Source organism: Perca flavescens, chromosome 6 (assembly GCF_004354835.1).
Source record: "Perca flavescens isolate YP-PL-M2 chromosome 6, PFLA_1.0, whole genome shotgun sequence".
NCBI lineage: Eukaryota > Metazoa > Chordata > Actinopteri > Perciformes > Percidae > Perca > Perca flavescens.
In genome coordinates, this window is record NC_041336.1 from 17,556,576 (window position 1) to 17,576,677 (window position 20,102).

Genomic DNA, 20,102 nt, shown 5'->3' on the forward strand with positions numbered 1-20,102 from the left:
GCACTCCTTCGTCCCTCTTCCTAACACCCTCCTCCTCCTCCTCTCCCCTCTGTCTCTCAGACACACTCCTCGCCACACAGGATTACTCATCCAGACAGTATCAAGACATGCACTCATATATACATACACACGTGCACACACACACACACACACACACACACACATGCAAACCATGGATGTATTGATACAAACACATAGAGCTGAATGCCCCTCTGGTCAATGCACGCCACTCGCTGGTCAGACTGCAGTACTGCAGCTTGTTGATGGGCTTTCATGCCCCAGTTCACTGCATTGAGTAAGACTTCAGTAGACTCTTGCAGGGAGATGTTGCCTATTGGCTTGACATAGTTAGATGGCCCCATTCCCAGCCAGCCGGGGGCCCTTTACCCAAGGCTCTTTGCTCCAAGAGGTAAAGAGGAAAAAGGATCACGATCCTCCAGTCATTAAGCGGGGAATTAAAACTTCTTAATCCATTTTCACTTTGTTCAGCAAGAACGTATTCCCTGTGCCAGCTTAAATAAAATGTCTGAATGTTTTTTTAGAGCTGAAACGATTAGTTAAGTAATCAGTTCATCTTTAACTTGTGATCGATCCATCAACTTAATTAAATCTTTAATCAAAAATGGCCAAATATCGCTGGTTATAGCTTCTCAAATGTGAATATTTTCTGCTTCTCTTAGTCTTCTGTGATAGTAAACTGAATATCTATGGGTTTTGGGCTGTTGGTTTAACAAAAGAAAATGTTTTTAAGCAGTTACCATGTGCTCTGGGAACTTTGTTAAAAAATTGTTTAATTGAGAAGAAAACCTGTGTTCTAAGCAATAAGAAAATAATTGTTAGTGGCAGCCCTAAGGATTTTTTTTGTCTCCTGCCTAAAAAAATCAAATCAACAACAATTCATTTGGGATTTGATTTCCCTAAAACTACACTCATAAAACAACAGCAAAGACCTGTAATTTTCGAAGAATGTTTTCTTTAGAGCAGCAATGTTATATTAAATAAAGTATATTTTCAGGGGAATTCCTCTTTGAGGTAAATATTCTCTCGCATCTCTGTGTTCTGGTTTGGCTTTTGAAGCAGTGACCCAAGAGGAAACCTGACCTCATAACTCCTCCTCACGCACACACTCTTAAAACGTCATCACAACCACGAATACATCTTTTTAAATGCAACTGTTCAGCAGCAGCCACAGAAAGAACTGAACTCCGGTTTTCAATCATGACTTAATGACAGTGTTATGGAAGGTTGGTTAGCTACAGTTTATAACTGCACAGCTGACTGAGGTTTTGCCGCGGTGCAGAAAAGGAAATGAAGTGGCCACAGTGCAGAAATGTGTACCAGACAAAATACTCTTACACTTTCACGATAACAATTATACATTAAACATTCCTTGCTTTCGCTCGCAGCATTACAGACAGAAAAAAAAACAGACTGTTAAAGCTCATAATTCAAGTCGCACACTCCCTTAAAAGATGTACAACTTTATTTCCTTTGTCAAAGCAAGTGTCACTCATATTATTACAGCAGGAGAAGAGAGGACAGGATAGAAAAACAGAAACAACAAAGGTCATCTCTTGTGTGACTCTCGCACACACTCAAGCGTTGTCACTTCTCACTTCTATTTACTGTTAAGCAAAACAGTGGCATTCATCATAGTAACAATACATGAAAAACACAGATGAAACAAGATTAAGAGAAACACATATCTAAATACCATACACTTCCTAACACATACAGTATATTTACAGAGAGCCACACACAATATAAACAATCATTAGAAAGTAGTCTGACTGCTAAAGTGCAAATAAAGCGCTGCTAAGCTTAGACATTGAAAAATGCTTCCTTATGAGTGTGTGCACATCCAAGAAGAAGATGCAACTGTACAAAAATTAACACAAAATGTATAAGCACTGTAATCGTGGATCATGATGCAGTAACTGGAGATTCTACAATATATACACATACACAAGTCTGACAGTAAGAAAGCAAAACATACGATAAGATGTTTTTTGTTAACCACTGAAATAAATACAATTAATTTAGTGTTCTTATTCAACATCACTATGCCCCGTGGCTAATGTACCTCATTTCGATATAAGATATGTGTTGTTATTTAATTAGCATTAGACTTGTGAATGTGTTCAATACATCCCTCAAACAACTGTTTAACGCTGACTGATTTAACACCACATAACACTATTTTCGAGATCGTAAGATATTTTATTTCATGACCTACGATGCAGATGTTGCTGTTACGTACTGATGTCAAGAGAGCTTCAAGTACAGTGATGATAAATTAATTTTCTATGCCACAGTTAGAAGCAGAGTATAACAGAAGTAGCCACCTGAGTTTTTTGTATCCAACTGTTGTGTAATGCCTACTGTAAACTGTACTACTGGCTGTACTCTGCAATGAAATCATTGAACACAAGAGGTTAGGTTGTGTTTTTTAAGAGCAGAAAGTCTATAAGGAGACTTTTTTAAGGCCTGGCAGTGCTAGATTACACTCCTTCTCATACAAACAATATACTTGATGTAGACAGTACTAATTTGCAGAACTGTCCTATTTTTTTTTTAAATGCTGACTTCAAACAACACACAAACATCCTCTAAAACAGGATGAAAAGAAATATTTCTTATTCTTATCTTTTACTTACTTTTACAAGTCTATAGACAGTGCTTTTTTGTGCAGCTGAAGGGGACAGGGACTGCTGTAGCACCTCTATGTTCATTCTGTCTACTCAAGACAACATGGCTCCCTCCTCCTGGCAGCAAGGCACATCAGGCAGGCAGACAGGCACAGCAAGTCAGTTTTTTTGGGTCAAACTACGGGCTCTAAAACCACTTGACCTCAATACATAACCCTCCCCCAAATCCACAACCTTTTAACACTGGGGTAGATGAAGACTTGGGACTTAACATGGGACATATGTTGATCCTCTTACAGTATATGGCAGTATGCTTGGAGCTGGCAGTGGAGATGTCAACAAATATTAAGTACTGGTAATTCAGTTAAGTTTGGCCCATGTTTAAAGCAGGATTACAGGGAATTCTGTCAATTATTTGATCATGTCTGACTGGGGAATCTTTAACACTGTATTTAGTTGGCTTTTTCTAAACACCCTGCTGCTCTTTCACCATTTGTGTGTTGTGAAATATAACTCCTTACAATATCTATGTGTTTAAAACCTGTTTGTGTCTGTGGTGTACCCTGAGTCTTCCTTCTTTTCTCTAAGGAAGATTCATCATGGGAACCTTGTCTGTGGGGGACATGGGTGCAGGCTCTATTGAGGATTTCCCTGCACTGGCAGCGAATCCCTGAGAAATGTCATCAAAGGTCCTTCCTCTGGTCTCAGGCACTCGCAGGTAGGTGAAGATGAAGAACAGGATGAGGAGGACCGTAAAGATGATGAAGACGTAAGGACCACAAAGTTCCTGAGAGAATAAGACAGAGGTGTTTGTAACTACGTGACAAAACTTACTTCTTTACTTCTCGTAAATCTGAAGATTTTAGTGAAGTAAATGTCCATACCTCCAGTTTAGGGAAACCCAGCCCCACCAGGAAGTTGGCAGTCCAGTTGGAGAAACCAGAGACGGCCATGGCAGCAGGCCGGGGCCCCTGGGAGAAGAGTTCAGCCACGATGAACCAGGGGATGGGACCTGGACCCATCTCAAAACTGGCAACAAAGCCGAACACAGCCACGATGGCCAAGTAGCTCAGAGACGGGGTGGTCTTCTGCTCAGAGAGAGAAAAACAGAGAATGAGGACAAGATATAATTGAGGAGCAATGGGGACACTTTTATTTTTGTAAGCTCACAGGAATCGAGCAAACATCACTCACCACCAAAACCAGGGAGATCGTCATAATGAGGGCAAAGATAGCCATTCCACCCAGACCAATCAGGTGCAACGTCCTTCGTCCCGCCCGTTCGACCAGGAAGAGCTGGGGTCAAAACAAGAAAACGACTGATTAATAATACATTAAATGGAAAACGTGCCTTTTATTGAGACACCAAATGTGTAGTCACATACGTACAGAGACAACAGTAAACACAGTGTTGACAACTCCAGCTCCTATGGTGGCGTATATGGGTTGAGTAACACCAGCTGTGCCAAATATACCTGTGGAGTAGTAAAACACCTAAAAGAAGAGAAAGATGAAGAGTTACTATTATTGGCTACTATTTATTTCAATGAATAAATAGTCTTTACATTAAACCTACAGTGGTTGATTTTTGGCCACTTGGGGATAGAGCATCAAGCTTTAAACACAACACTGACATATAAGCACATTTTAACGTGTTAGCAAACAGTTGCTAATTTACACATCCAGCAGACACAGAGCAACATTAGCAGTTATTTAGAGCTATTCACTATCTTTAGCTCTGTTTTGGTCTCCATCAACTCCTGACAGAGATATCTGGCTCTAAATGCTCCATTATGTTCACCAGCTAGTCGCTAACTTTGTCTTTCTGTTGTTGGTGCTGGGTAGGTAGCAGTGATGTAGTCTACGTGATACGCAGATATACGCAGTATACCCACTAAGAAAGCTTCAGGATTTCCATATACCCACTTAAAAATGCCCAATGACATGCAACAACATACTTTCCATTATAATTTTGATATATTTGTGTTTTTCTTCTTCGCATACGCTAAATAAAGGTATTTCCACCGTAAATTGGTGCATAAAAGTGCATCCCAATGCAGGAAAGGAAGTCTTTAGCCTCTTTCTGACCAAGTAGTTACAGGAACATAATTATAGGAACAGTCCACTTCTAAACAGTTCTACTAACTACTCTCCCCAAAAACCGGTATTGCCATTTGCATTAGAAAGTAGAAGGCATGCTAAACAGTGAAGTTAATACAATATTTAAAAGATGCAGAAAAGGGAAAGACCCTGCCCTGAAGTAGGAGCTGAAAGAGTTACAGGAACTGTGGTCAGAGGAACTTAATAATCCCCAAATTGGTCCAGTCTGAACATGAGAAAAAAAGGGTTCTAGGAAAGTAATGTTCTAGGAACTGCAAAAATCCCTCCTAAAAATAACCCTGGGGGAGGACACACAGACCCCCCAGTATGATATGCCCTTCCCCCCCATCCTCCAAAGGCAGATTCTGGCCCATATATATAGGCCAATATATTTATATACAGTACAGTATACCCACTACAATACATTAAGACTACACCACTGGTAAGTAGCATACAGTGGGGTTTTAGAGTTTTTTAGTAACAGTTTTTAATAGTTTACGATTTAAGTTGTTGAACAGTGAGCTGAACGACCGTAAAATACTTACCGATGTTTTAATTTGATCCATTGTTACAGTGATATAAGACACATTGTTTAGTGTAGCTAGCTGCTAATATCTACTGTGCTGGTGAATGAGTCACAGTTCAATCAATGTTGCAGCCTTTAGGCGCAGGTCGCTGCAGCTTTACTGTGATTTTCAGGTCAGACGAGGGAACACTAACACATTTAGTCAGCCTGGTGCAATGACCTTATTAACAAAATACTTATCAAATACCACTGTGGTTGTCTCTTTCCATTGACCCTCACTGGCTTAAATTATTGCACTCAATTTAACATTGCCTGGAGCCAAGAATCATCTCTTTTTAATGTGCTTGTCAGACACATTTGTATAATTTCAGTGAATGCTCCTTTAAAGATTCATGTATGAGATGATAGACTGACACATGATAATCATATCCCTAACACTGTGCTCCATTACAGGATACAGTGTTTACTCACAGCGTTGATGCCAGACAGCTGCTGAGAGAGCTGGAGGACTATAGCGATGATGATCGGTTGGCGGTAGTTTGGGGAGCGGAAGAGTTCGGGGATGGTCACTTTCTTCTCCATGGCCATCTTCATCCCTTCTTCCTTCATCTCCTGAATATCATCGCTCACATCCTCAACGCCACGGAGACGCACGAGCGCTACAGAGAGAAGAAGGGATGGATGAATAGAGAGGAAGTAAGTACATTATTGTGCAAATATGATGTAAAGAAAGGCTGGAAGTGTCTTGGAACACAATGTGATAAAACTTTAAAGTGCTCATATTATGCTCATTTTCAGGTTTATAATTGTATTTAGAGGTTGTACCAGAATAGGTTTTATGTGGTTTCATTTAAAAAAAAAAAAAACACCATATTTTGTTGTACTGCACATTGCTGCAGCTCCTCTTTTCACCCTGCATGTTGAGCTCTCTGTTTTAGCTACAGAGTGAGACATCTCACTTCTGTTCCATCTTTGTTGGGAGTCGCATATGCGCAGTAGCTAGGTAAGTACTGCTAGCCAGTCAGAAGCAGAGTATGAGGGCGTGCAACGCTAGCAGCTAGGTGAGCATTATAACGTGTGTTACAAAGTGACGAGTGTCACGGAAGTAAAGGCTGGACTACAATAGAGCTGTTTGGAGCAGTTTGTGAACAGTGTTTTCTGTTGGAGATGGTAAGTCCCTCTGGGGTGGAGTTTGGGCTTTTTCACTTTTTAAACCTATAACGTGCACAAAAACGATATGTAACACAATAAAGGAAAGGCGAAAAGCCAAAAACATAATATGAGCACTTTAATAAATCACAGGCCCATGCTTCTATCCACAGATAATTGAAAATTAAAGAGTAATTCTAAATTCAGTCTCATTAAAACCTGATGTTGCCATCTTGTTGGCAGAATGTCTCAAAACATACCTTTCCTTGCCGCCTCCTCCTGGTTGAGGACAATGAGCAGGTAGCGTGGGCTTTCAGGGCAGAAGGGCAGCATGATGCTCTGCACTATGGCGGGCAGGACGGTCAGAGCCAGCAGCACAGGCCACAGAGTGTCTGAGCCAAGCAGAAACTCCAGACCGAAGATCTGAAATACACAGAATACAGGGCATGAAGTATTTAACATCTGTGGTGGAAGAAGTATTCAGATCCATTACATAAGTAAAAGTACTAATAATAATAATTTAAAAAATTACTTAGGTAAAAGTATGTAAGTATCATCAGGAAAATGTACTTAAGTATTACAAGTAAAAATCCTCACATTTTAGAAACTGATCAAATCAAAAGTTCTGTCAATAAACTAAGTGTTTAATCAGCTAATCATTTCCGCTGTACTTGTAGGCCTATATATTGTTGGGTAGCTTAATTTATCATAAAACATTTTATAAACTACATGTGTTTTGTGTGCATTTGTAAAGTAACTTTCAGATTAATGTAGTGGAGTAAAAAGTACAATATTTTCTTCTGAAATGTAGTAAAGTAGAAAGTGGCATGAAAAGAAAAGACTCAAGTAAAGTACAAGTACCTCAAATTTTTACCTAAGTACAGTACTTGAGTAAATTTACTTAGTTACATTCCACCACTGCTTTTAATGGACTCATATGAGGTTAGCTTCAATTTCATCAAACTAAAACTAGTCGCCCAGCTCTTTTCCAGGACACCATGCTTTGTTCAACACACCAAACATTTCCGTCTGTCTTGCCTTTGTAGAGTAGCGTTTAGAGCTGTTTCCAGTTTCCTTATACAGTATACAATTCATTGATCGGTCATGTAAATAAGAATTGAGAAAGATGTCCAAAAAGGTGAATAAAGCATTGTGCACTGGAAATGAGTTGGGCAATGTTTTCATTTTGATGGACATGACATTCTTGAAGCACAGCTGATATCTTTAGTCCATGTTTTTCTGCAGAAGTTCACAGCTTTTGCACAACCTAATACACAAAGCATTGATAATAAAATAACAGTAATATAATCACCATATCACGGTATCATACCTGTGCCACCAGGATGCCAATAACTACACCGAGCTGGTGCAGCGTGCCGAAGGCTCCTCGGACAGCAGTGGGAGAGATCTCACCCACGTACATGGGTGTCAGTCCCGTGCACAGACCGCAGAACACTCCAATGATCAACCGGCCGACAATGACCAACTCAAAAGATTTAGACACGGCCGAAAGTCCCATCAGACCCCCACCGAGTACAGCTAGGAAGTTAGATATCACCATGGACTTACGCCTGGTGAAGAGAGGAGAGTAAGAAGGAAGGACATGGTTAGTGAGTCAGTGAGTGAGTTGAGAGAAAATGAAAAAAAAATAAGAAACTATAAAAGGCATGTCTAAATAGTTTGCATAAGGAAATAAGAACTGCATCTTTTATTAAATTTTTTTTAGCAATTACTCTGCAGACTATTTTCTCAGTTAAAAATAATGAAAGACTCCAAGGGGACGTTTTCTCATGTCTTTTTTGTCCAACCAACAGTCCAAAAACCAAAGATATTTAATATGCTATCAGATTTGACAAAGAAAGTGGTGAACTCTCAAAATTTAAAAGACAAAAACCAGCATATGTTTGACATTTTTGCTTGATAAATGAAACAAATAATCTATTTTCTAAGTTATTACATGACTTATCAAAGGAAATATAAGAACCAACACAGCCATTATCATTAAGTGTACAAATGATCCTGAAAAGGACTTGGTTAATTTACTTTTTGTCATTTTACATTAAACCATTACCTGCACCACAGTGTTCTCACCTGCCAAATTTTGTGACCATGACTCCGACAGAGAAAGACCCGACCATGCCTCCCACACTGAAGATGGCCACAGCAAAGCTCCACACCATGGTGTTGGTTCCTGAGCTGAATGGCTCCCCGTACCGCTCCATCGACACATTCTGGAAAAACCTACGCAATTTCTGTCAAACCACAGAAAAGAGTGGCGGGATTAGAAGTGTTTGTCTAATCTGAATTATGATCAAGACAATTTATTTAGGGTCTAACAGATGTGACAAAGCTCCTGCTGGATGTGTATTTGGGAGTTTTTGACACATCCACATGGGGGCAGTATAGCTTTTAATATTGCCACCTTGCAATGCTGTGCTCACAAATGATCGATGTCGAGCACAATAACTTTAATTTTCAAAACAACTTAAAAGTGTTACAATGATTCACAAATTGGCAATTAAAAGTGTTTAAGTTATTACAATATTAATATCAGAAAATGAGAAATGTGGTATTGCAACTATTATATGGAGGAAATATTTATTCATAATTCAAATTGAAAGTCCAAAGAGAAATCCAAAAGGAAAACAAAGCAAGATCAAATTAAAAATATTATTATTTTTTAAATTTTCCATTTGGCTTTGGCTTTTGAATTTAATATTTGGCTTTTGAATTTCAATTTATCATTGGCTTTTAATTTTCATTTAATATTTGGCTTTTGAATTTTCATTTAACATTGCCTTTTCATTTGGACGCACACACACAATCTCAACCGGATAGTCATCATCCGAACTGCGACATCTCCTTTTTCTTTCTCTCACTTTTTTCTCCGGGTGGTGCGCGCGGTGTGAGGTGCGTGTCCGCGCTATTCTCCAACATGGAGCCTCCTCACAACTATCATAAAAAAGCAATCGATTCTATAATCTAGATCCGGAGTTTGCCGTATTAGCAGCAGCAAACAACTGGAAACTTTTTACAATTTTCATCTGCTATTCCACCACTAAATTCACTATTGAGACTTTTTTATGCGATAAATTAACTGTGTAGAGTTTGAATATGGGCAGTTTTACAAACATTGATGGCCAACTGCACATTTTCTCCGATGTTGTCAGAAGCTTCAGTCTGACGGGACAGCCAGCTGGTGGCAGCCGGGATCGCCTCCCTGTTGGCCGGCCAGTGATGCTCACAGACACCGCTGTTAGCTGGAAGTCTGAAAAAGTAGCCTACACGGGCTGTACAAAAGGCCGTCAATCAGGAGTGATAGTTGAGAGGAGGCTCCATGTTGGAGAATAGCGCGGACACGCACCTCACACCGCGCGCACCACCCGGAGAAAAAAGTGAGAGAAAGAAAAAGGAGAGGTCGCAGTTCGGACGATGACTATCCGGTTGAGATTGTGTGTGTGTGTGTGTGTCCTCGAGATCTGACCACACACAAACACACGTAAGCAGAGCTACCCACACCCATGTTTCTACTGTTGCTTAATTAAATAAAACATCAAAAGAGAGAAGTTGTCTGAGTCGTGTTTTAAACAGACACACCTGGGGCGAAGTTGGGAACCAGAATCAGCTTTAAATCCAGTCCTAATCTAGTCCTCACTAACACGGACCCAATTATAGTAACTACATGAAAACTTCACGGTTGTAGCATTAAATGTGGTTTGTGTTTAGCCTACATCATCATTTTCTATCATGTGAAACAAGACCCAGCCTAGTGGTGAATCTGCAGACAGATGCTTAACAGTGTGCTCCTCAGCAGTAAGCTCCCCCTGCTGCTCATAAGGTGCCACTGCACTCCTTTGGTTTCAGACCCTCCCACCAGCCTTTGGGCCACGCCTCCTCATTTACATTGACATGTGTCAAGTTCAAATGAAAAGGCAATGTTAAATGGAAATTCAAAAGCCAAATATTAAATGAAAATTAAAATCCAATGTTAAATTGAAATTCAAAAGCCAAATGAAAATTAAAATCCAATGTTAAATTGAAATTTAAAAGCCAAATGAAAATTAAAATCCAATGTTAAATTGAAATTCAAAAGCCAAATATTAAATGAAAATTAAAAGCCAATGATAAATTGAAATTCAAAAGCCAAATATTAAATTCAAAAGCCAAAGCCAAATGGAAAATTTAAAAAATAATAATATTTTTAATTTGATCTCGCTGTTTTCCTTTTGGACTTTCAATTTGAATTATGAATAAATATTTCCTCCATACTATTATTCCCTCTCTCTTAATAGTTGTCCCTGCTAAAACGTCCATTACAAGAATTTATCCAGCACACACACACACACACACACACACACACACACACACACACACACACACACACACACACACACCTGCTCTGGTGCATTGATGACCCCGGTGTTGTAGCCAAACTGTAGCGAGCCGATGACTGCTGTTGCAACGCAGTAGAGAAGGTAAAAGGTCACCTTCTTCTTCGGCTGTTGCAAGAGGAAAAGACATGAGAGATATGAAAGATTAAAACAATGAGCAAATGGACTTTATGTACAATCAACCCCCTCGGTTTGTGTGGTGGACATGGCCTGTCCCTGGCTCCACAAAGCTCATGTTGTTTATAGTGACACTGGTAACACACACACACACACACACACACACACACACACACACACACACACACAATGATCCTTTCTACATCTGCTCTCCCTCCCTGTTTTCAGCTTTCTGCATCAGCAACTCCACAAAGTTAGGTGTTACACTGCACAGGCTCCATGATTTGCAGCTCTGAGGTATTTCTCAGCTAAGTAACGAAAGGCACCCTAAGAGAATAAGACTGAATCCTATTGTGAGTGTTTTTTCTCCTGCTGGTTTCAGAATTAAAGTGGGATTAGCTCGTAATAACAAGCTAATACACCTGACAATAATCTCTAATATGGCAGGGCATGTTGGGGAGGGGAATTTGCAATATGTAAAAGTATCCAACCAAGCAGAACTGAACAGAGTAATTGGTTTAAATGAAGTTGTGGTTTGAGTTCGACTAGGTGGAGGCGCCATGCCAAAAATGGAAATCCCCAATCAAAGTTTCACTTTGATTTAATAACCCACCTAGTGACTTCTTCTCTTTTACATTTACTGTAATACACCCACCAACTTTTGCAAGTTGTTTGTATACAGAGTCTAATGGTCCAAATTAGCTCATTAATGAAAGGAAATCCATTTAAATCTGCCTATTTCAACACTAAATGGGCATTGAAACATTCATGATGCATATTTGTAATCAAACTCAAGGCAGAAAACAGATACAACCTATTCATGATATCACTATCTGCACAGATAAAATAACAAAACTCTGCAAACATTAGGAAACAGCATGTTCATTCAGTTTAAAGAGTCTTCCTCTCTTGAAACAACTTCTTTAATCTGACCAGCCACCTCCTTTTTCTAATGTACTGAGATTCAACAGAGAACTTCATAATTCAGGTTTTCTTAGCTGCTCAGTCAGGTCAATGCTGCTCTTTATGTGAGTTCCTGTACTTATGTTTGCTTCAGTTTCTCTCTAATGTTCCTTATTGATAACAAAACCATTAAAAATGTGCTTCAAGTACATCATAACTGTGGCTTCTGTTATCAGGTGCCTTACCATGACGGGTCAAAATGAAACGACACACAGGAAGAAGTGATGAAATACTTGAGAATATTTCACCACTGTAAGATAGTGATAATCATTTGTAATCAAGCTACAGCGTGTTTCTCGGGGTTGCCATGGCCTTGTCTCATTATAAGGACACAACAAGCTGATGTGAACTATTTGTGAAGGACAGAGTATCTTGACAGTTTTGCACACAGGAAGTGCTGCATACACGATAAAGTGACAGTGAAGGGGAAATAAAGAGATCCGGTAATAAAACAAATGCATGATGAAGATGGAGTGAGAAAAAATAAATGAAAATGTAAAAAGAAGTGATCTAACATTTGAGAATATAATCACATTAACATGTTACTACAGAATTTTACTTTTGCATGATGCATGTCTATCTGCATGTTTGGAGGGAGTGTGGTTATCTGTGTTTTATATGTAGGTTACTTGTCAAATCAGCAGCCAAGCGTATAATGTTAAAAGTAATACAAATACTGACAACTCAAATTTACTTAGCTTAGCTCAGACAATATGGACGCTGAACAAGAACTGTTCAATGACAGTTGGGAAACTCTGTCTGCTCATGAAGAGCATGTGATATGATGGAAAGCTCCAGAACAGCTACTAAATGGATCTTGTAGTGAGATTCTTTTCTTAGCTGCTGTTTCCATTGAACTTTAAACCTCAGTTTCTATGCTTTACCCTCTTAATGTGGTTACTTCCTTTACTTAGGTTTGCCTCATTTTCCCCTCAAATATTAAATAGCAAAAAATAACAAATGACTTAAACCATGCAGTACCTGTGTTTCAACAGTGCATTGTCTTTCTCAATATTTAGAAGAACGACTTTGGATTGACACACCTTTTCTTTGAAACTCAGCTTCCACATTCATGTGATATTGCAATCTTCGTTCCTGTCTCTCTCTCTCTCTCTCATTCAAAACCTCTCTCCCACTTGTTTCACAAAATTAGTTTTCTCCCTTTATGTTTTTTAACTATACTGCATCGACCCTTTCTTGTGTCTCTTTGTCATAAACGTGGCTTTTCCAGCAGTTCCATAACACATTTTTTTGCAAAACATCCGAAAGGAAATATATTTACAAAAGGAAGGCATATTTGACTATAATGATTTTGTGCATACATTTTACACAAGGCTTTTTGGATTGCATGCTAGTATTTATTGTGGCTTGGTGGGAAGTTACATCAAAACACATGATGTGCAACAGCCTTAACGGCATGTTTCAAAAGACAAACCACAGGGAAGACTCACAGCAGGCACGTTTTCAGTCACTTTAGATATTCTTTATAATGCCAGAGGTAATGCATTCAAATTCAAAGTCCACACTAACACTACATCTCTTGTGTAGCAGGTTATCACTGGAAACACAAACTATGCATCTGTCCTATATTTGTGCTGTTGCAAGTTGTTAATCCTTGCTTTTCCTTTTCTAGGTCTCTTCTTGTCATGTTACTATTCCCTTATGCCACCTTTCTAAGGAGCAAGCAAATACCATCAAAGAACTAAAACACACGCAAGTTCTAACTTGCCACCCACCAGTCCAATCTCCTACTCCTCTCTTATTCATCTCCTGACTGAGTGCTAGACTCTCACCGTCATCTCCTGCCCTTGCCAGAAAGGAAAAATACAGAATAGCCAGCCTATGACTTGTAAATACCACATTCTTATTCATTAGGATGTGCTGGCACTAAACAGGCTCAGAACATAACAAACAATGGCAAAATGGCTGGCACTCTTCCGCAGGGACCACTAGGAAATAAGAGAGACAGCTTAACCTGAGAAGATTAATGTGCAGAAACTGTACAGCGGTGTCATACATGCAGGTTTTAAAGGATGAGTTTTAAAGTTAAAAAAAAACACATGAGCAACTCATGCAGCAATGGAAGTTAGAAACAGTTATATGTACCTTATCGCCCTCCATCCGCTCCATCTCTGCTACTTGATAGATGATATACAGAAGAAAACTACAGGGACTCTTCAGATCGCAGACTGAAGCTTCTTAGACAGAGCTGCTTCTAATTCCTTACACACACACACTCACACACCTCAGCGTTTGCAGAGGTGTGTCAGCCGAGAAAACCTGAAAATAAACAAACACAAGAATAATGTGTGACATTCATTAAATGAGTAAATAATCAATATTTAAAGAATGTGAACAACTATACTATACCAATAAGGATCATAAACCCCAGACCTGATGGACTCAGAGAGAATTTCCTGTACTCACTGAATTCAACAGGAGTTAGTGCCCAAAATGACAGTAAACCCCTCCCTCAGCTTCATGTATTCACCTTCCTCTTCTGCTCTCTAATCATTAAATCAAATTAGAAACAAGTGATGTAACTCCTTCTTTTCAAATTAAATTACTGTCGCTTTGCTTATTTTTATCAATACAAAGTATAAAACACCTTCTCAATAGACTGCAGAGAACTTAACCCACAGTGTGCGATGGAGCCGCAGATGATGCTGTACTGATCAACTTTTATTTAGTAAACTACTTTAATTCTAATATTGTGATAATAAGAATACAGACAGATAATTCGGCACCTCAAATTAACGTGAACAATTTTTGACATTGACAAACCGCATGAACTAATCGGCACTGTAATACAAATAAAAAAGAAATGTTTGTTTACCGTTATGTGGGATTTGTGCCAGCTTTTGGGCATCCAGTAGGCTAAATCAGTCCTGTCCAGATGTGTTTGCTCAGACAAATGTTCATGGTCCCTCCCATCTGTGTGATTTTATAGAAAGCGGTACAAGTTCACCAGCTTCTTTTTTTTTTTACTCTTAACGAACGCAACATTTCCGAGGAGCCGAATCAATTCGGACTAGCTGTCGTAATACCGGTGACAACACGCAGATGCATTTCCGCTCTGCTGAAGAAAGGGGACGTGCTCGGCCGAGCGTACAGTACGGAGCCGAGATGGAGAACAAACGGTGCCGGTGAAAGGAGTCTCTGTGCTGCTGCTGGCCCGTCGGCAGCCCACCGGGGGCGCGAGAACAAAAGGCAATGTGAACAGAGTTCAGATACAAAGCCTGGTCATGCAGAAATCATGAGACCGGCTCAGTGGGTGGCAAACAAACGGGGAGCCCTCCTAATTCTTCATCAACCATGTCACAATCTCCACAGCCTACCTAAATCCCAGTCTGGAATTTGACAAGTTCTCCAGAAAATAGGAGTAAGCAGGGCCATATGTAAATCCACTTGGTGAGCAGGTTGGGTTCCTATTTTATTGTATTTTTACTTTTTAAGTGACGGTTTTAAGTGGAAGCCCCTGAACATGACTTCAACTTCAACTTTATTTGTGTCCCCGAAGGGCGATAAGTTGTGCAGCAAGTTTAAACAAGACACATAGCCTACATACATACAAGTTCTACACACACTCCAACTGGAACACAACCGTAACAGTACCTACAAGTGCATGGATGGTAGGAAAAAGTGCCTCAGCCTACAATATAATCAACAATGACCATCGTCAACAACAACATCAGCATCCATTACATTACATCACCATGATCTTAGATTTGGGAGACAATTTAGCATTTAACTTAGGTTAAACATGAACATGTTTTTTCTGGTTTGGTTATTGTCTTGAAATTTTATTTAAAAAAACAAATATCCTCTGACCCAGCATGTCTCCCAGAGAAAACAACTTAAAGATGTAAAAGCCTGTCAGTAGCCTACCATACAATGCTGAAATAGAAGACATTGACCACATATCAAAAATAAAAGTCTGTATCGGTCTATGAATTTTCTGACCTCTGTGTCGTCAGTGGCAGCTACAGTCCTGATCTGTAGCCTATTATAAACTCTTTTAATGCAGGAATAAATGATGGAGTAATTATGGTCAAAAACTCTTAACTTGATCATAATTACCAGCTCACTCTCTTACAGTTGATGGTGGAGGCCAACACTTTGAGGTTGTTTTCTAGTTTAACATTTAATCACACATGTGATCCTTTAAACTGTGGCCTCTAGATAACAGTCCCGTTCTAGAAATGATGGACTTAAATAGCTCATATTGGGTGTTGACATCAAAACTAAATACAGATTGATGATTCATTTACTTATTCATTTATGATCAACAAGTAAGGATATTCCAGTATGAGTTTAAAAACCTCTTGAACTCTATGGCTCATTGTGGAACTACCGTTATTGCATCAGAGTTTAGACATAAACTTATACGTAACAGGAAGAGGAGCGTTTCAAGGACCTTGTCAGTAAGCTAACGTTAGTTTAGCTAATAACGTTAGTTTAGCTAATAGCTAATTCACGTTAGTTTAGCTAATAGCTAATTCGGGCGGACCGCTAGGTGATTATAGCGGTCTGCCGTTAGCCTCCACTGGGAAGCTAACGTTACTTTAGCTAACAGTTCATTTGGCTAACCGCTAGCTGATTGTAGCGGTCTGCCTGCATGATCCGTTCTGCGCATGCGTTATTTGTCGGCTAGCGGTTAGCCGAATTAGCTGTTAGCTAAACTAACGTTAGCTTGGGTGGAGGCTAGCGTGGAACAGATTGGGCAGGTCGTAAAACGGTATTATCATCTGCGCATGCGTGAACATATTGCGCATGCGCAGAACGGATTGTGCAGGTGGAACGGATCGGGTACTGACACAGACATACGGGTTTCCTGTTTACAAACATTACAGGGTGCGTGCGCATACCAGGGGCAATATTTACCTAGTAGGCTAGGCTAACACTGTTGCGCTAACGTTAGGAAAACATCGGCGTAGCTTTAGCTAGCTGTCTAACTTGTCTCGAGTCCGGACCTTTAATTGTCTATGGTCCGGACTCGAGTACCACAGCCCTGACAGGTAGATATCACTTAGCTAAACAACCACAAGCTGCAACTTTTCTGATTGATACAATGGGAGCCTGACTCTTGCACATGACCCCAATCTGCCCCTCTTGTGGCTTGAAGCCATAACCTCCGCCGGTTTTTGGCAAAAGCATGCTTCCCCCTAGGTATGTTAAACATCAGGCACCCATCACTGGCTCTGTACAATTAACTACGGAACAACTCCTTGGCATTTTGACTTACGCTATGCCTCTACTAGCTAGCTAGCTAGCTACACAAAACACGTCTTCTTTCTGCCCCCCGGTTGCGTGCGCAAGCAGTGATGACGTTGCCGAGAAACCCATGTATTCAGAGCCCTTAGCCCTAACCAAACCATGACTGAACCTATAGCTTTGACTGTGAATATGACAATCTAGGTGATATGCTGTAGCCTACATATGTTGTCAAAATACCTTAAAACAATCCAAGCCTCCTTTTGGACAAATCCACTCACATTACGATACTGATATTTCATTGCTAAACTAAGATTAAACCACATTTTCCTAAGGCCTGCCCGCAGATGTAAGTCATTGCTATTGTGCTTGATTCATCAATGGGTTGATACATCAGAACCTGGTGGGAAAAAGTGACTGGAAATCTGTTGTAAGAGTAAAACAGTTGGTTCTGTGGTAGCTCCTTCCCTCTCTGTGTGTAGTAATAGTCTTCTGTGCAATCAATTATTTCATTTACTCTTGAAATAACCAAGAAAAGGAACTAACATGGAGGGTACGTGAGCAAATCAAATTATGAGACATCTGCAAAGAGCAAACACAGATACACGCCCTCTGTCTCTGTGTCCCTCTGGCGCACACTCATGCACACACACACACACACACACACACACACACACACACACACACACACACACACAGCCCATACAAACAATATCCTGTAGCCTGAGCTCAAAACATCCATGACTGTAAGTTGCCCTGTATGTAAATTCAGGTGGCATAGACTTAATATGAAGTCAACAAGACAAGTAAAGCCTGTTCCTTCCTTTGTTTTGCTTTTTTAGCCATTATAGTGCACCATTCTTTTAAACTTTTACTTAAAAGCCATTCTATCAGAAAATTTATAACAGGTTTTGCTTGAATAATGTTTGAACAAGGAACAACAAAAAATATTAGCCAATGCAAATAATGAACCTCTGAAACCCAAGATTGTCCCATAAGATTTTCTGTTTGATAGCTTAAAAGCTAAGGAAAGAAAACACTTCCTTTCCTACACTTGACTACATATATATTGAATATTTCAACACTTCATTGAACCTTTTCCTATTGGCCTATGGTATATTACATACAGCAAAATATTCAAACACAGTTGTCAATGTCAAATAAAACGGCTGCGTCACTGCATCAAATAGAAATATTCTAAATGTTTCTATAATTTTATACACATTTCTCTTTAGTTCAACTTGATATTTTAGGTATATTTGGTCAATTTGAAGTCATGTGTGGGATTAAACATTATAAAAGTATTTATAACGATAATATGGTGATTCAGGGCATAGACTGTGTATATACTGTAAGTCTATGGTTCATGGTCAACAGAGAGATGGAACACTGTGACAACATATTCCTGGAAGTGTTACTCGTTTACATTTGGTACAGCAGCGCCACCTTGTGTTTTTAGAGTTGCCATGATTTTGACACAAATTGACCCTGACATATACTCCCACATGACATCCACAGCTTTCTAGCAGTCCCTTAGCTTTACGTTTTGAGCAGGTTTTTACTAAATGTTTATTTTGCCACCACATCTATGGCACAACTATCAGAAACAAGTAAAGGCTTAAGGAAAGTTTATCTGGCCTAACAAATCAACAGAGAAGAGCGGAACACACCCTCTCTGGCTTGTCAAGACGTATTGTAGCATAGCTGAGGTGAACAGTTGCCAGTGGAGGATGTGCTGAGCTGATGTTAATCAAAGGAAGATTGCACTTAGGACGGAAGGGCCAATACTGTAACACAATGCAAGACTGCATGTTTCTTAAGATCCTGAAGGTTAAACCCACCTACAATGGCAGCGTGAAGTAAACAGTGAAATCCTGGTAAAGAGGAGCAAGTTAATTCTTGTCCGACCGATAAAATAATAATTATACACATTAGAGAGGGAATGTAGAAGACAACACTGTGTTTGACGAACTGAACATGTTGAATATTTCTTTTGAATGAAAGTAATGAATGAGAAAATCTAAAGACGAGAATCTTTGTGTATGCTTTTTGGTAATTCAGCACAGCCTACACTTTCAGTACTGAAAGTCATTTATATATATTTTTAAGATATACTGTATTACATTAGGTGCTGTGTTTAGATAGACTGAACAGGAAGTATAGGCAAGACCCTTTCCTTTTTTAACGTGTGTTCTGTGAAACCTGTAAATCTGAACATTTTCAGACTATTTGCATCATGAAGTCATTGACATTCTTCTACTTCTGTTGCAGTGAACGCCAAGTTACATGCACATATTGCATATCCACCTCTGATGAAATGAACTAATGTGTGGTTTCCAGACTTTAATCAGTTCAGTAGATCAGTACTTGTTGGAGTTTGCAGCACTAACTGCATGTCAACACTGCCTATCGCACCCATTGATTAAACTCCTTTAATAGTCAATGTGCCACATTGATTCAGAGCATCAAATTAACCTAAATATATCAGATACTGGTCCTCAAAGATACATATTCAGTTGCCCTACATCAATAAGCTTTATAGTAAGAATTCACTTGTAAGCCGTTTAGTCAGAGATACAGTTCAACTGTGCCACAGTGTGGTGAAAATAGAGTATTACACCAAAACAAGCATCTGGTTTTAACACCACTGCCACCCTCTGGAAACACTTTGTTATATTAAGTTTTTACACTAGACAGACCTGAGAGGTGTTTCAGATACAACTAATTTACAGCTATAGAGTGTAGTTTCTGTCACCCCCATGAGTAATTCTAAGTAATAACAACAACACTGTCGGCGCATATGATACAAGCCTTCCGTTGTGCACCCCCCACGCAGTTGCTAGTAGCCAAAGTTGTGTGGAGCTGATAGTCTTAATTAGCTTTGTATCAACTCATTTGGCAATGGCTTGAATGTAACGGACGTTTTGTATCAAAAAGTTATGCGCTTTAGCGCTTCATCTCCAGTGTGAATATAGTCTGGAATACTTTGAAGAA

The 20,102-nt window shown here is 39.5% G+C and overlaps 1 protein-coding gene across 4 annotated transcripts; it reads right to left on the bottom strand.

Annotated features, from left to right (window-relative positions):
* Positions 1-1,434: 1,434 nt before the first annotated feature.
* Positions 1,435-17,429, bottom strand: slc2a3b (solute carrier family 2 member 3b). Of its 4 annotated transcripts, none has more exons than XM_028580990.1 (11): positions 17,349-17,429; positions 14,001-14,174; positions 10,818-10,922; positions 8,515-8,675; positions 7,754-7,994; positions 6,684-6,846; positions 5,746-5,933; positions 4,038-4,142; positions 3,843-3,944; positions 3,533-3,736; positions 1,435-3,435 (listed from the first exon to the last, which is right to left on the bottom strand). In XM_028580990.1, exons 2-11 carry the CDS (start codon positions 14,022-14,024, stop codon positions 3,232-3,234), a joined length of 1,497 nt encoding a protein of 498 aa, XP_028436791.1. In that variant the 5' UTR covers positions 14,025-14,174; positions 17,349-17,429; the 3' UTR covers positions 1,435-3,231. The 4 variants fall into 4 exon arrangements, with proteins under 4 accessions (XP_028436791.1, XP_028436789.1, XP_028436790.1 ...); XM_028580988.1 differs by lacking the exon at positions 17,349-17,429 and adding an exon at positions 14,731-15,147; XM_028580989.1 differs by lacking the exon at positions 17,349-17,429 and adding an exon at positions 14,265-14,336.
* Between the last annotated feature and the right edge of the window lie 2,673 nt (positions 17,430-20,102).

Bases quoted from the DNA above. Each gene is read 5' to 3' on its own strand.
- slc2a3b (XM_028580990.1), bottom strand. From the start codon at position 14,024: ATGGAGCGGATGGAGGGCGATAAG. The intron at 5,934-6,683 runs GTATGTTTTGAG...TTCTCTCTGTAG, and splicing joins GGAGGAGGCGGCAAGGAAAG to CGCTCGTGCGTCTCCGTGGC. The intron at 3,737-3,842 runs GTGAGTGATGTT...CTCTCTGAGCAG, and splicing joins CGATCTCCCTGGTTTTGGTG to AAGACCACCCCGTCTCTGAG.